The sequence below is a fragment of the Hirundo rustica genome, chromosome W, assembly GCF_015227805.2.
Source record: "Hirundo rustica isolate bHirRus1 chromosome W, bHirRus1.pri.v3, whole genome shotgun sequence".
Classification (NCBI taxonomy): Eukaryota; Metazoa; Chordata; class Aves; order Passeriformes; family Hirundinidae; genus Hirundo; species Hirundo rustica.
Genome location: NC_053487.1, coordinates 12,196,021 through 12,213,022, shown reverse-complemented (window position 1 = coordinate 12,213,022; position 17,002 = coordinate 12,196,021). Strand labels below are relative to the sequence as shown.

At 42.6% G+C, this 17,002-nt stretch overlaps 1 protein-coding gene across 2 annotated transcripts in view; it reads right to left on the bottom strand.

The window, feature by feature from the left end:
• Positions 1 to 17,002, bottom strand: part of MSN (moesin) — a 47,721-nt gene that overhangs the window by 19,442 nt on the left and 11,277 nt on the right. Inside the window, exon 2 of one of the 2 annotated variants that reach the window (XM_040088904.2) lies at positions 841 to 924. In XM_040088904.2, coding sequence (XP_039944838.1) covers positions 841 to 924 — 84 coding nt within the window. Of the gene's footprint in view, positions 1 to 840; positions 925 to 17,002 lie in introns of those variants that run through there. The other variant, XM_040088905.1, reaches the window with a different exon arrangement.

The window sequence follows — 17,002 nt, the reverse complement described above, 5'->3', positions numbered from 1 at the left end:
TAACTTTGTTCTTACGCACCCCATCATGGGACCCCAGACAACCTAAGGACAGAAACTGAGGCAGAGTGAACAATGACCAGCCAGAGAGCAGTCACAATGTCAGCAGGGACAACAGCACTGGACTATCCCTTTACAGGAACCAATACACACAAACAGCTCAGTCATGTGAAAGATACTGGATATATAACAGCTGACAATACATTTAAAGGTCCATCCCTTTCCTAAAGAGGGCAAGTTTTATGTCAACCAGACCTTTTAGAAATAACAAATGTTTAAAACTAGCTTCAGACACTTTTTTTCCCTTCCATTTCCAACTTCACCTACAATCCAATTTAGGTGAAGTAAGCACTGTCTCAACTTAGAAACTCAGTTCTGCAACAGCATTTGTTTTCTCCCTTGGCAACATGTTTACTGTGGAAAAAGCAAAACAAAACTTCTGTTTAGACAGGTGCTGTGTGAAATACACTGAAGGGAGGAAAATGTGCAGCTGTCCAAGAGCATGACAAAGGAGTGAAATTAATTACTAGACATGAAGAGCTGCTATACTGGAAACATGTCTGGATGCTTCTCAGAGACAAACTGATGAAGCCCAAGTCTGCCAGCAATGTCAGTTTGCAGCAGAAGCCACAGATGACCTAGACCTCCTAACACAATCTTGGAGATTAAAAAATGCATTCGTTTTGGAAAAAAAGTATAATTTCTTACTGTGCTGAGTTCTCTTGAAGCTATTACATATAGTGACACTCGAACTTTGAAGTCCTTTAGAAATTATTTGCTGTTGCCTCAATAGAATTACAATGTCTTTATCAACTTTATATCTTCTGCAGCTCCATCGCTTACCTGATCAAAGAGTTGCTTCCCTGTGGTGTTGGGCTGGATGGCAAACTCCAGCTCAGCATCCATGGTGGTAACACGCACGCTGATCTGGAAGACAGAAAAACGCATCATTACAACACATGCTCGAAGTGATGTTACCCAATAATGAGAACAAACACCTGCCCAGGATGAGGAAGCAGCTCTCAAGCCTCCAGGAACTTCACTGCCAGCAGTCACAAAGTCATCTGCTCTGCCAGCATGGTACTCACAGTTTTCCTGTAGAATATAATTTTCCTGTTTTGCAGTGTTTTTATCCTCTCTGGTCCTACAAATATTCACATGTACTGACACACATGAGAGCCATTTACATCTTACAAAGTTTAACTTCCAGAGTAGAACACTCTGGTGTCTTTCACAAAAGCAGAGATGTTCCAAAACTTGGTGCACACAAGAAGATCCTTTTGTTTGAAGGGTGAACATCAAGGAAGTTCCCAGAAGCATTAACTCAGTCTGCTACAGAAGGCTGGTCAATAATAACAGTATGCTTCCAGTCTTTGTGAGTATTTGGAGAAGTTATAAGGTACAATCCCTGACATGCTCCAGGGGCTGTGAATATGAATCAGACAGGATGTCCTCACAGGCTAAGACAAAAAAGGCTGCATGGTGAACATAAGAACACTTCCCATAGCAGTAGAGCTGCCAATACTGCTTTCCAATTCTTTCAGGGGGATGAAAGACTTCTAAAAACTGCAGAAATTGTTTAGGTGCTATTTAAAATTGCAATCAAGATTTCATGACTATACTAGCCTTAGATGCAAGATCATGAATGGTCTTCCAGAATAAATATTATATGATGCACTATTTTGACAGGAATGTCTCACCATCACATTTTCACTTGTGGCATGAAAGTGGCAAGGAACTGCAGCAAGGGAGTTAGCAACTTCATCCCACAGAAGCAGGAAGACACACACCTTTCACTTCTCATGAAGCAAGTTAAACAGCTGAGGCATTTCACTTCCAATGCTAGTGTAACACTGCTGATCCCATTCAAAACTCCTGATAATTACTGGGAAAAGTGATTTAGATGCTTGGGGCTAGACAGAAACAGTCCTGGCCTGAAAGCAGATGCCTTAACTTTAGGCCAGGGAAAGTGAGGTCTGCAAGTACACCAAGCTGCCTGAGAATCCAATTCTATTTGCATGCCTATCAACTGAAAAAGGTAAAGATATTTCATAATTTTTGAACACAAGTGGTACACATTAAAACAGCTTTATTTAAAATACTTTTCCATCAAAGCAAAGGTTCAAGGCTTGAAATTGTACAGACAAGATACTCATAATGCACCAAACCCTGGCACACAGGCCTTGCATTAACAGTTCTCTCTCTTGCCAACAGTCAATTACCTCAGATCAACAAATCCTAATTTTTTTCCTCTTCAATGCAATCAATCCTATTAGTACACACCACCAGGCTTCCAGTGGTGAGGGGTGGAGGGAATTACACTGAGAACAGCTTTAAGAACAACAGTCATATTTGGACTATAAGCTAACTACATGACACGGGAGAACAAAAAGCAAGAGTAAGCAGGGAAATATTCAAGGAACCACATAATACCAATATGATCAGAGTTCTGATTCCCGTATTTCTACCAAAAATATGTTCAGATTTCATATCTTATTTACTAAGGAACCAGAGTGCAAGAGAAGTAGAATCAGGGTTTTTTTTTCCCAATAAGCAAGAAACGTTCTGCTAGTTCAATCTAGGTAAGTGCCAAAAAGAGACCACTAACTATAACAAATACTTTTTGAGTTTTCCCAGAAAGCCTACTTCAGGCTAGGCACACCACTATTTTGTACTTGAGATCCCCTTGAGATAAACCTAAAGGTTTTCTTGTTTTAAGTTAAGCTAAAAAATCTGTAAGGTTAAAGGCAGGTTTAGCACAGCTAAGCTGAAGTACACATAAGTTGAAGTTCTAGCTGTTTCATGCAAAAGGAATGCTATTTAGACATTACTAGAACAAAGATGTCATTAACAAATATATCAGGAATAAGTTGGTTTTGAAGCCCTCTAAACCTTCTGACACAATGTCAAACTAAGGCAAAACCATCCCACAGAAGTAGGAAGGAAAGCACAAATGGCCTAAACTCATAAGAACAAAGCTTTTATTTTTATTTTTATTTTTTTTTAATTAGTAGCTTGCAATAGCATGCAGATCCCCTAATTTCTCTTAGTGTACACCTTCCCAAAATTATTCTCTTTGAATCCTAGACATTGACAATGGGCTAATTTCATGGTGCTTTGGTGAAACAAGAATCTGGCCACTTCCTAGAAGGGCTGAATGCTCCCCAAAACAGCTTTGCTACTTACACTTGGAAGCAGACTCTTCTAGCAGAAAGAGTGCTGGCTTGTAAGCCTGATTCACCCAGCACAGCCACTAGTGAGACCAAAGCTATCCATAAGCTACATTCAGGTATAAGAAGGGTTACATTAAATGAGCCATTAAGTTACACCTTACATTTTGTTAGCTTTGAAGTATTTCCTGTTCACCTAAAGCATTAATGTATCAGCTACCATGAAAGAAAGTAGTCTTTGCTCCACTGTTTATGGACAAAGCACAGTAGCTACTCTTATCTGATATCATGTGCATAGGTGATTAAGAGCCAAATATCTGAGCACCAGAAAACAGAACTGAAACATCTGTGGCACTTCTTTGCAACTTGTGTCTAAATAGCTCTTAGAGCTATTTAGAACAAATCACACCCTAACATTTAAAATAAAGCTGCTTCAGTAACCCCACAATTCATGCAGAATACTTAGTAAGACTCACATATTTGTTAGCACAGTAAAATAAGGTCCCATGCTGGAACCAGCAAAATTCCTTCACTGTCAGTAGCTTAAATGCCCTTAAGCTATCTGACCCACTATTATCCTTCAATTAGTACATTCAATAGGAAGATTTACACATTCCCCCCCCTCCTCCCCCCAAGCCCCCTGTCCTCAAGATGAGTAGCAACCTAAAGTTTAGGAGCAGCAAAGTCTTGAATGGGTTTGCACTTGCAACTTCAGCCTAAGAGAGCAGAAGCTGAAATACCACAGGAAACAGGCTTGTGCTTTGGAGAACCACACCCTGGTAGTGCTGTTTCCCCAAGCTGAACACGGTTTTAACACATTCAACAGCACACTGTTGTGAACTGTCAGGGGAACGAGCTGGGGAGAGAGCACATCCTGAGCTGTGCCAGTGACATTTTAACCATTAGCTTCAACCATCAATGGTAATTTAATACTTAGCTGAGAAGCTAGTTTGCTATAAAACTGAGCTTTGTTAAGGCTCATTGGTGTGAAAACAACACAAAGACATTTTTTCTCCATACACTACCAAGCCAGGGTGGTTTTGTTTTTCCAGTTTACAACAACTGGCTCAGAGGGAGGTTTCTACCATTTCAGGTGGTGGGAGGCACTGATCTTAATGCATTCTGCCTGCAGCTCAAACAAGCTACAAGAAGAGATCTACAGACTGCTATAATCTCTATCAGACAAGTATGTGCCAGGCACTGCATGCTTAGCTTCTTTCTCCTCATTTATTTAGTCTCACTTTAAGTAAAACCACTTTACCAAGGTATTCATAGCTGAGTACTGACCAACACAAATGTTACACATAGGAATAAAAATGCTATAGCAAAACAACTATGAAGTTCCATCATAATTTAGACTTATTTGCTTCATTCCTTGAAAGTTACCCTGCCAAAGCACTTTTAAACCATTTATCTATCTAGTTTACTACCAGTGATTATTCTAAGAAAAGCCTCAAATTCATCATCATTAAGCTATTAGATTTTGTATTTCTAAACCATCTAATAAGGTTTTCCTAGGTTCGAGGGCTGGCATAAACTTTGGCATGCTTATAATTTGGGTTGCAAACAGAAAAAAATGTCAATAAGGTATCTGACTTGGACTGCTGAGCATATACAAATTTAGCTCTGTCAGTCCAGAAAGGTAAGGTGCACACTGCTGAGAGATGTGCAAGAGAAAGACACTGCACACCAGTGATTCAATCAGGTCTAGTGGCAGCACTCATCCCCAAGTATACTACCCTCCTATTCCAAATATTCTGTTACTAAACATCTATGAACCTTTCAATACTCAGGAGGTGTTTTAAGAAGGTTTACTAGATTTCAACAGATTTATCAAAAATACTATCCTAAGGCAGTAATTTATACTCAAACTCTGTTTAAAGCAATTAATTGAATTTATTCATCATAGCATTTATAATATACCCACTGCAGCATGCAAATATTTGCAACTCTAAATTCTACTTGGATCTTAAAGTAACAGAAATTTACAGCAAGTGGCCTCTAAATAGTCTTTTGTCTTTCCATCATCATTTAATATCCTCTCATACAAACAGCTAGTAACACTATATGAAATGCTTCCAGACGCCATTTTGCACATTGCAAGATCATTCAACTATCACATTTCAGCAGGCAAATTTATACTCACCAAATTAAAAAATAACATGCCAAAAATTGTGCCCATATTTAGCTGATTCCTTTCATAACAGCTACAGGAAAGAGACAGAAAACTAGCAACCCTTCCTCTTCTCTATTTGGGGAATTACCATAGTTCCACCAGTCTAAGCACTGCTAAAGCTTGCCACTGCCAGAGCACATTAAAGAGCTTTCTGCTGCCAATGACAGTATTGTCAAGTGTGATACCTCCTGCACAGACAGAACCCCTTGCATGGAAGAGATACTCTTCCAGCCCCAGAGCATCTGCAACCAAAGAAAGCTCCCTTTGACCAGCAAAAGCTTTCTGAAGGCACATGCCACCACTATCCCCCTCCTCCCATGGTGTTCAGCAGTCTACAAGACACACTTCATAGACAGTGGTACCAGGCACCTATCTGCAGCATCTTTCCAGGTATTTTAATATTGCTCATATACCTTCAAGTCTCACTTTCTGTCTCACTGTGATTCCAAATAAATTTTACTAGCAGCAGTAATTGTCAGATATCTTTCAGGTCTCTGAATAAGTCCTCCTAATAGTGTGCTATAACAACTTCCTGAGATGAAAATGTGTAGCTGCAGATGTCAGGACAAACAGGAAAGACATACCGTCACACTCAGTAACGGATGTATTGCTTGTGCTAATGCCCCAGTGCATTGAGCAGCACAAGAGATAGTGTAATGGTTTTAATTTAATAAAACCGGGCAGAAACACTAATTAATGTAGGGGTTTTAGTATTATTTTTTTGTGGGAGGGAGAGATTAGGAGAAAAATAAACAAAGCAGGCTTAAGCTTAAAAATGAAAAAAATTAGTTTTATTAACATATATTAAAAGAATGAGGAGGGAAGTAAAAAAATGAGAAAAAGAAAACTTAAACTAAAACAGAATGATACTTTAAAACACACTTCTTTCCTCTTACAAACTATTAACTTTCTTATTGAACAACATAGAAAGACACAACTTAGGATTTTCAGTCAGTTTCACTATTTAGACATAACCACTCATTATTTTAGAAGAAGAGTCCTTCTAAGATCTTTTATGAAGACGTTTGCTACAAGACAAAATAGTCTAGTGCTCCCAATGTCACACATCTGCTGCCGCCCGGAGTTTTCGCAGACTGTGATGTTTTATCAGCAAAGCTTCTCAGTGTATCTGGGGTATTATTTACTAATACTTATTCTGATCTAAAATCATCTTTGTCTTAAAGGTTGAGACCTCCCTTTGACCCAGGAGCGGGGGTTTCAAAGTTCCCAAATAAATCTCCATTACATCAGTCTTTAATTTTGATTAGAATAGCATTCTACCCAAATAATACTAAGATGCTGTAAAGAACAGTTCATTTCTTCATAATTTACCTTAGAAAAGTCCGGTTAAAAATGTCCACTTCTTCAATCCTATTCCAATATTATTAGTTCTTTCACTTCTCATCTAACTGACTTCATTCAGTGTCTGTTCTATGTACCCTTATGTATTCTTTCTTCTTTCTCTCAAGGCAGAATTGTGCTTTAAAAGTTTCATGTTGCTAGTAAAGGGTTAAATCCACCCGGGCTTGCAAAGGCCACGTGCATGCGCCAGGCTGATGGAGGAAGCTGGTAAATGTCCTTTTTTCCACCCCTCAGTCTCATCCAGGGTGGCTTAGCTTAGAGTTGTTATGGAGCTGCAGGCTTTCTTTCTCCGCTGCCAGCGGTGATTAAGCTGGGCCCTGGCTTGGCCCTTTCTGCTGCGGTCTGAGCACATGGCCCCGCACTGCCAAGCTGCAGCCGCCCCTCTCCCCTGCCAGTAAGCAAGGGAAAGAGGCTCAGCCGGCCCAGGCTCTCCCCGTGCGGGCAGCGGCCCTTAGACACCCGGCCAAGCCCGGCCCGGCCGCCCAAAACGGCAGCAAGGCCCGACCCGAGGCCGCCTGCCACTCCCAATGTTACCTCATTGCTGATTTCTAAAGCGAGAGAGACTGATTTCCTGCAGTTAGTTTTTAAATGTCCCCTCCAAAGTCGCATTGACACTTCTCATTGGTCAGCTTAGCTGCCAATATCTCAGCCAGCTTTTTGATAGGTCCTTGTCCTTCCCCCCCCCCCCCAACCCACTCTATGGTCAGGGCAGGGAAAAACATTTTACATTTCTCTATATCTAGAAAACAAAATTGTGCCAACCTATGACAGATAGAAAAGACAATTCTGTTTGTCATAAGTTGAGACAGTACTAGAGCACTAGGAAATTCATGTCAGAATAATAAGTGGAGTCAGCACAACAGAGTATCAACCTCTACAAAACCCTGACCTTGAGCTAAAGCTTCTTTCCTCCCTGCATTTCCTGTATGCAAGAAAGCTGTTATACCCTGCTGGGCTGGAGGCTTCAAGCTTCAGATATTCCCTGCTTCCCAGGTTCAAGCCACCAAGTAGACTATTTCTGGAGAATGTAACATAGGGAAAACTTGTACTTTATTGCAAATTTGACTGGTACAGAACAGAAGCAAGCTCAATTAAAAAGAAATTACAGACCAACCTTTATAGCCTCTGCACTGAAAGGCACCAGTTTACCCAGCAGTTACTCCCCGTAAAAACACTAGACCAATACCATGTACCAGTTCCAACAGGTCTGACCTGGGAAGCACATCAAATCCAGCTGAAGTTGCATGAACTAAGATCTCATAAAGCACCTTAATCTAAAAACCTGCCCAGTTTTGGCTTTTAGCAAGATTAGCAGCAATATAGTAAGTTTAACAAGAAGTGTCCCCCTGTTCCTCAGAACGTGCAAGTGGATTCTGAAGTATGAGTACTCTGCAGTGCTGCACTTCCCACCACACTGGTCAGCCAACACGGGCTCACTGCGAGGACAGCAGAGCTTTGCATTGCCTTGGAGAGGGATCAGAGGTGATGCCCCACACCTCCAGCACCAGCCATACTCACAGACATCTGGCTCCTTCCTGAGTGCCAGCACCCTGCTGAAACAGCCCTGGGTCCTCTGTGTCAGGGTGAGGCTGGGATCGGGTCATGTGAAAGTGCTTGCAATTTCTCAAAGGATTACACTTAATTAACCAAGCCCCCTTCCAGCAGTCTTAAAGGGCCTTTTCATACCTCTAAGCTCATCAGGGAACAGAACAGCAGCAGGGACACCCTAGGCACCACACTGCAGACACCAGAGAGAGGTTAACCCTCCCAGCAGCTCCTGGGAGCTTCCCAGCTCTCTCCACCAGCCCCATCCTCCTCTGCTGGGGACATGGAACTTCTCATTTGACTGAAGCACAGGGCAGACAGTAAGTCCACAGAAGGCATCCCACCCCACTATTTGAATAAAGCTACCACCCAAGGAGAAAGCTTCCCATGGTACTTCTGGTACTAGTGAGCCAGAAGTAGTACTTACATCTTATAGAGTATGTGGCTTTCTTTTGGTACCCAAGTACAGCCTGTAGCAGGAATGTACCTTTTAAAGCATCCCTAATGACTTTAGCATAGAGCCTGAAGACAGAGCAGTGAAGGGGCAGCTGCTAGTACCCAGCTTCACAAACCTCTCTTGTGAGGACAGAAAACCTGGTTGAGGAAGAATTCAGGCTAAATCTAACTAAATTTGTGCTCACGTGGTCTTATTTCTTCCTTGTGAAGGAGCAGGGCAGCAAGCCAGCTTGGATTCAGAAGCTGCTGTGGAGCCACACCTGAGCACAGTCACACCAGAGCTGTATCCCCACCACCAGCAACTCTCTTCATCCCCAGCAAAGATGGCTCATGTGGGCAACAAACCACAGCACCCACACAGCTTCAGAAGCCACGCTGCTGAGGACAGGAAGAGGAAGCAGGCCAGAACACCAGCCTGCAAGACCAAGAAATTTCACAGCTTTGAGAAGCCTGCTTGCAAAAACTGGATGGAAAAAGGCTAGAGGCACCAGCACCTAAGAAAGGGTAGAAGCAGCAGTGTCTGGGCAGATATGCTCTGTGTCATCTGTGGCATTTAATACCTCACTGCAGCAGAGACACCAAGGGATGCTGCCAGTGCTTGCCCGTAGCTTCCAGCAAAACTCACCTTCATAGCACCAATTTACAAACATTGGGTAGGGGGAAACATAGTTACATCACATCAGCCATAAAAAAAATAAGCTTTCCTATGTGGAGCTTGGAAGAGCAGAGGATTTCTGCTTTACCTAATAAAGGGGTTCAAAAAAAGCCAATTCTGTGCCCATTCCAACTGCATTTCCATAAGAGTTCTCTGACAAGGTTTATAACAGTCATTGCATCCAGTGGTTGAAAGCCTAACCCTATTCTTGAAAAGGGTAAAGACAAGAAACTGACTGAGGTGATGAGATTAGCTCAGTTGGTTAAAGCACGGGGCTAATCACATCCAAGGTTGCAGTTTCAATCCCCATACACATCATACACTTGAGAGTTGGACTTGATGATCTTTGTGGGTCCCTTCAAACTCAGAATATTCTCTGTGTGTGTCTGTAACTAAAAATCTGCTACAATATATAATGCTAAAGTAGTCAGTTTCAAAGAAGGAAACCAAGTGATTTATTCTAATATAAACCCTGTCATACTATAGTGTCAGAGCCCTGGTATATTTGTTTGACTGTTAATCTCAAAATATTCCTGTGTTAATTTGTACTGCTTATCTCACAGTGATGAGAAGGAAAATAAAATTCTTCCATACAGCAAGTGGTAATCAGGAATGCTCCCATTTAAAAAATAAAGTCAGTTTCCTTGAAGGCAGCTGCTGCCATTGAAAAGGTAATGCCTACAGAGCACAGCAAGGCAACAATATTTTGTTGCTTATCTAGTTCTAAAGACCAAGTGTGAGAAGCCACAGCTACCTTCCTGATGAAGTCCTCCTTTGCACATGATTGATACCTGGTATTCAGAGAGGCCTGAGCAGAGGATCACTAAGTGGAGATGGAGGGGATCATCCTTGCAGGACATGGTTATCAGTCCAGAGATCAGTTATTCATATCAAGTCAGGGAGTCTACTTCAGATACCCTTATATAAACTACTGATTCCTTTTTTTTCTCTGTTTGGGGTTAGGTTTGTTCCTTTTTTTCTTATAGAATTTTTCCCCATAAGTTGCTAAGAGACTAAGTACTGGTGCTTAGATGGTGCTTGACCAACACAAAGGAGGTGGCTGAAAGTCAGGAGGGGGAAGATCACGTGAGTTTTGGTCAGGAAAAGGACAGGGCTGGGGGCTCTTCTTGCTCTGGGCATCAGAGAGGATGGTCAGGCTGCTGCTTGCTGTGGGAGGAGTCCACTGTCAACAGAAAGTCCAGTCCTGGGAAATCTATCATCATCTGCTCGTGTGCCCAGGAATTCTGAGCTCCTCCACCTGCCCTGCTGGAGCTGGGTCAGCCCTGTCCAGCCATTGCAGCTTCTCTAGCACTGCTCTTTTTGCTACACTGTAGCCCCACACCCCCCTGCCTACCGGGACATCCCCCCGCCTGCCAGGGACATCCTGCCATTCCAGCCACCAGCCCGGGTGTTTCCACCATTCCAGCTTGGTGCTCTTGGACTCCCAAGAGATCAGACTGCCCTGGGCTTCGTGAAACAAAGCCCCTCGAGGTTCTTGGTTCTGTTTACTATTAATGCTGTAGTTGTTGTTTGTTTGCCTTGTTATACATACTAGTAAAGAACAGTTATTCCTTTCCCCATACCTCTGTCTGAAAAGCCCTTTTAATTTTCTAAATTATAATAATTTGGAGGGAGGGGATTGGAATTCCCCATTCCAAGAGAAGCCCCGCCCCTCCCTAGCAGATACCTCTTTCAAACCTAGACACTCTCAAATGGTAGAGAATCAGATTTATTACCCTCAAGGACAGTTTCTCTAAAAAATTAGGTCTCCTTCAAACCACATTCACAGACTTCACAAGAGAAGTTCAAAAAAGCCTACTCCTCATGCAAGGGGTCTGTTGTTTGCAGTTGCCTTACTTTACATGCTTTCACTCACTCACCCTGCCCCAGCTTTGCAGTTTTCTCATAATCAATGTTTCACTGCTCTGGAAGCACCTTGCTTCTTTTTAGCACTCATAAGTGCACTGCACAAGCACTCAAAGTCAGGGCTATGCCAATGCCGGTTCCATAGGGCTGAAGAACTCCACATTTTAGAACTCTGGAGGTATCATTTACCCAATTCAATTAGTGATCTGATTTGGGCAGGCAAACTTTTCAGGAACAAAGGTTCTACTTTACAAAGACTACTACAAAGTTATTAATTCAAAACTATTATTAAAATTCCCCTACTGCCTACATAGCATGGCTTCCAAAATCATTAATGATGTTTCCAGGTGTGATGGTTTAGTTCGAAACCGGGCAGAATCACCAATCATGTAATGGTTTCACGTTTGCCTTTGTTTACCAAATTTTGTGCAGTGGTTTTGAGTGTTCACCAGAACTCTGCTGTGAGATAGGATTAGGAGAAAAGCAAATCAGGCCCAAATCTTAAAAGGTATAAAAATATATTTATTAACACACACTAAAAGAAGAAAATGAGAATCATAATGAAACTTTTAAAGACACCTCCCCCTCCCTACAAATTGTTCACTTTCACACTAACAACATAAGGAGATAAAACCTGTGATTTTCAGTCAGTTTCACCATTGTCCTAGGGTAACTTTATGATGCTTGTATCCCCAATCGTCTGTTCTGTTTGTGCTGTATATTGAGTCCTGTGCCTTTAAGACTGGTTCTAAGAGCAAGGAGAAGCGCAGAGTTTGTTTTGAGAAAACTGCCTGACTCCTCCACATTCTTCTGCAGACAGCGTGTTCAGTGGAAGCTTAGAGAGACTGCAGGACAGAGATTTTTTTTTTTTTTTTGCTTTTAGTTAGTTTCAGCTAGCTAGAGCAGAGAAGTTCCCTAGACTGTTTATTTCCTTTTTCTTGGGACTGTTTAAACCCGCTCTAAACTAAAAACCCAGGGGAGCACTGGGGGCTGTACCTGCAGCCCACCGGGGCCTGGACCTCGGCATTTTCCAGCAGCGCCAGAAAGACTAAGACTGAGGAGAGTCTGAGAGAGAGCCGAGCTACACCCACGGCAAGGACTTTCTCAATTTGCCATCTCACTTCAAAAAGAGAAGTTTTATTGTTTCATATTATTCATTCTTTATACTTGTATGCACTTCATTTGTTTAGTAAAATAGTTTTTTCCACTTTTCTCCAAAGAGGTTTTTTTTTTCCGGACCAGTTGGAGGGAGGGGCCACTTGAGCTTGCTTCCTTAGAGAGATCCTCTACAGGAGTTTTCTCCCAAATTTGTCCCAAACCAAGACAACCATTTAAAAATAATCTTTCATCAGTTCTTTGGGAGAGGAGTCTCTCTTAGAACTTCCATGGCAACATCACCACAAGAAACAGTCCTCTGGTGGCTCCCATGTCATGAACCTGCAGCTGCCCAGGAAAAACTCTGTAAACTGTGAATTCCCCTCCCATTAGCAGTTTCCCACCAGTTGCATATGGGTCACGGATGCTTTGGGGATGTCATTTTAAAGATAAGCAACTCCAAAGGCAAAGGATTTTCTTCATCTCCAGAACAGAGATCTCTTTTCACTTCTTCACTGGCACAGAGGGCTTCTTATCTCATCTCTCTCTGTTCAAACATCTCATGGGATCACAGGATCACAGCTACTAGTTCAATATTCACTCAGTCCATCACAGATACCTTTGCTCAAATCCACAAATCTGAATAATCATCTCCCCAAAATGCATTTTTTTCCCACGGTTTAACGGATTATTCTAATATATTGCAGTTCATTACCATGGCTCATAAGAGAAGTCCAGTCTAAAATGGCAACTCCTCAAATCCCTTCTCCCAATTAGTCTTTCACTCTCTCTTCACTGACTTCCATCTCATGCTGTGTCTTCTCTACATTCATTCTGTCCCTTTCCTCTCACTCAGAGAAGGGTTAGGGCTTTGGAAGTTTCATCTGTGCAAGGAAAGAGTTAATATCTCGCCCAGGTTCCTCTCTCCCTGGGGCTTCGGCTCACAGTGTCAGATTTCAAAAGCTGTGCTGGTGGGGGAGGGGAGGAGATAGCTGGGAGATCGGAGTGGCCCAGGCAGTCAGGAATCTCAGCCACCAGGATCGTAGGTGCCTCCTGCCCACCCCCCTGGTCTCATCTGGGGTGGCCCAGCCCAGGCAGCTCGGGGCTGCTCCTGAGGGCCAGGTGGGGGGTGTGTGTGTGTGTGTGTGAAACATCTCCCCTGGCTAGTGGCACAGGCAGCTGCTGGGACAATCTTTAAAGTTGGCTAGATGTTAGTAGCCATAACTGTCCGTCCCCTGCTGGCAGCTGCTACTGGGGCCCAGCCAGGGCCTGGCCCTGCAAGCCCGGTGGGGCAGTGAGGCCTCGCCCTGCAAGCCCAGCCGGTGTTACCTGCTGGCAAGCCAGAAGGAAGAGAGAAAGTTCCCAGCTCCACTCACTATATATATATGTGTATTCACAAAGATGCATCCAGCTTCCTCAGTGGTCCGACAATATGTCAATATCTAAAAATTGGCCTCTGATAGGTGCCTGTCCTTTCCACAGGAAATTAACAGGTCCTTACAGGGCAGTGTTCCTCTTTAACTAAAACCAAGTTGTGTTAATCCATGACACCAGGTTAGAGCTACTTAAATGTAATTCCTTACTTTTCAACCAGTCATATCCCACCAATGGTGTTTCAACACCGTGTCTACTAGCAGCTTGTCATCCTCTCCAGAGAGTAAACAAGTTTGACTCAGAGGAAAGGAGTGGCAAGATGAGAGTACTAAGCCAGTAGAAGCAGCCATGGATGGATCCCCACATTTACAGTCAAGACTGGATACTTTTATGCCACTTATTACACTACTTACTCACAACCTTGTGCAATGGGTCAATTCCTTTATTTTTGTCATTTCCTCTTCCATAAATAGATTCTTCATGCACCTCCCTTTGCTTTCCTGTAGCTGTTCCAAGTAATTAACATTGCCATTTTCTGTTTCTTTAGTCAGTTTGAAGAAGCCCTTGGAATAACTATTTTTGTACCTGTTGTTTGAGCTGCTTAGAGAGAACATCCTTTACTAGTCAAACCCAGAAGGAAATTAAAATACTGTGGGGAAAATCCTTGAACCCTTTTCCACAACATCTGGATCAGGAGGTAAAACTTGAAGCAAAATCTAGCAACATGCAGTTGCCATCATTCAACTTTTACAATCTGTGAAGCTTTGGGTTTTGTTTTGGTGAGGTTGCTGGTTTTGTAAACACCTTTTTTTTTTTGTGCCTGTTAGAAGAGCTTTTCTCTGGAGAAATATACACACCTATTATGGGCTCTGCACACTAATAGTAGAGTTGGTAGTTGTACTTCACATGTCAGAGCTTAACCATATTCCCTGCTAAAGATCTTCAACCTAAGGGCGGTTAGCAGGCAGTGGGCATGTTTGAATGTCAGCAGTGGTATGGGTAACATTCCTCACACTGTGTGCTCCTCCCAGGCAATCCTACTCACAGGTTACAAACAAGTGTTTTGTGCCACCCTCCTTGTGTTGTACACCGCACAAAGGTGTTATGATCCTGGCTGTGACTGCAATCACTCGATCAGCAAAACAGTCTTTGCACTCCCTACCACCATCAGAGGCACTTCAGGTTTTCTGAGAATGCTCTTAGAAGGAAACTTTCCCCCCCACCCCAACCTCCCCTTAGTCCAGTTCTTCCCCTTCCATGCTCAAGCCAATGGCAGGGAATTTCCCAGAACCATTTAACAGTTGCAAAGACCCAGTTCTAGGGGCTGATCAGCCAAGATATGTTCCCAAAAAGCCAATGAGCTTTCCAAACATAGCAGCCAGTGAATGTCTGCCAAAATCACAAGCACCTACTTTGCTGGAAGGAGCTCAAAACAAGATCAAGACAGGATGCTAACAAGACAAGTGTGGCCTGTATTGAGGCATCACATGTACAGTAAATACTTGAGGTTTATGAGCTAGACTAAATACTCAGTCCCTATGTAAAGGTCTCTAAATTCACCTGCAGTTAAGAATTGTTTCAGAGGTGACTTGGAATCAAGGGCAAAAGACACTTTCCACAGGGAAGAAATCATAAAGGTAACTGCTGTGGCCAAGCTCTTCCTTCTAAAGGACTCACATTTAGATAAAAAGTCAGAGCAAGCTTATCTGTTTCATGTGCTTCCCTCTGTCCTTCAACTAAGAGTTTCCTAGCAGTTTAACTCTGTTACAGAGAGAGGAATTGAACACAGGGCTGCCTGTTCTAGATATCCAGAGCATGGCCTGGGTGTGGCACATCAAGTTCTTGGCCAGCTCACAGCCCTCACTGAACCTCTGAACAATGGCCAGACTTCTAGGAGCTAGAACACAGTCTTACTGTGGGATCTGACTGCCCAGACTATGAGCCATGCCTCCAAATTTAACTACACGCACAGTCAAGTATGAGCTAAAGCTGTTTCATCATCCTGTGATTTTCCGCTTTATCATTTCCAGCACGTTAGACAAATCCTGCAACTTCCTTTCAGTACAGGGTCTCATTTAGGCTGGCTGCATTTTCATATCTATTTAGGTCATAGTTCCCTAATACACAGGATTTCCCCTAAATGGCTCAGTTCTACACTTCATTTTAATATTCAGTTTCCCCATCCATATTTGCTTCCCGTACCACTGACCTATTTTAGATTTTAAATAGTCCTGTTGGGACTGTCCAGAATTTATAAAAAAACAGCTTCTGAATTGCTGAAGTATTCTTTGTTATTTTAAGCTCTGTCTAGTTCAAGCATTTGAGCTTTCCTAATACAAAGGAGAGTAGCTACACCACCATGACACAGAACCTCATGTTCCAAAAGGTTCCTGAAGGGGCACAGGAGCTGAGGAGAGCAGTGACACAGCACATGCAGTGTCTGTATCCACCACACAGGAAGCCATCCTAAACAACCTGCACCCTCCCAATCACTTCTCTGGGTTCATTATTGTACTCCACAACTACACCACAAGTAGGAATTCAAAAAGATGAATCAGGGTGAGAATAACTCTTCCATTATTTTCTCCAGCAGAATAATTTCACTGGTCCTGTTCACTACATTTACATAGGGGCACTGCTACAGGCCACAGAAGAGAAAGGGCAAGATGGCTTTTTGGGTACAACTGGACAAAATGGACCAAGCTATTGAATCACTCTTATTCCTCACTCCCAGGCATACCTGCTTTATCCTTTGCAGCAGCTCTGATACACAACCCCTTGGTGAGTTTTACCATCAAGCCACATATATACGTGCCATTAACCCCATTTTCTGTTGAATTTCAGAACAGAACTGATGCAAAACTTTACAGTGGCAGCAAACCATCAAAGCTCTCAAGCAAGCAACCAAGTTGATTTAGTTCATTCAAGGCTGCAATTAAATCCACACTCTTGGGTTCATATTCATACACTTTTTGAAATACACTGTTTGAAATGGGGCTATTTTACAAAGAAAGCCTGATAAACTTCAGCTAACACCTAAGACCTAGATGCATTGATGAAGACATTGCTGAATGCCCAGGAATGTCAGTGGTCAAGTAAAACTTATTAACATAAACAGGCTTCTTGTATCAAGTGGGCAAGAGTAATTTCCTTACATGAATTGCATTTTCAATATATACATCCTTGATTCTCCTCTACAGAGATGTTATGGAGTGTTGTGGATATGGATAGATCCACATTAATGCATCTAAGCACCCATCTTTCTCTAAGGGAATGGCAGACCAGCAAAATCACTTGGTTTATAAG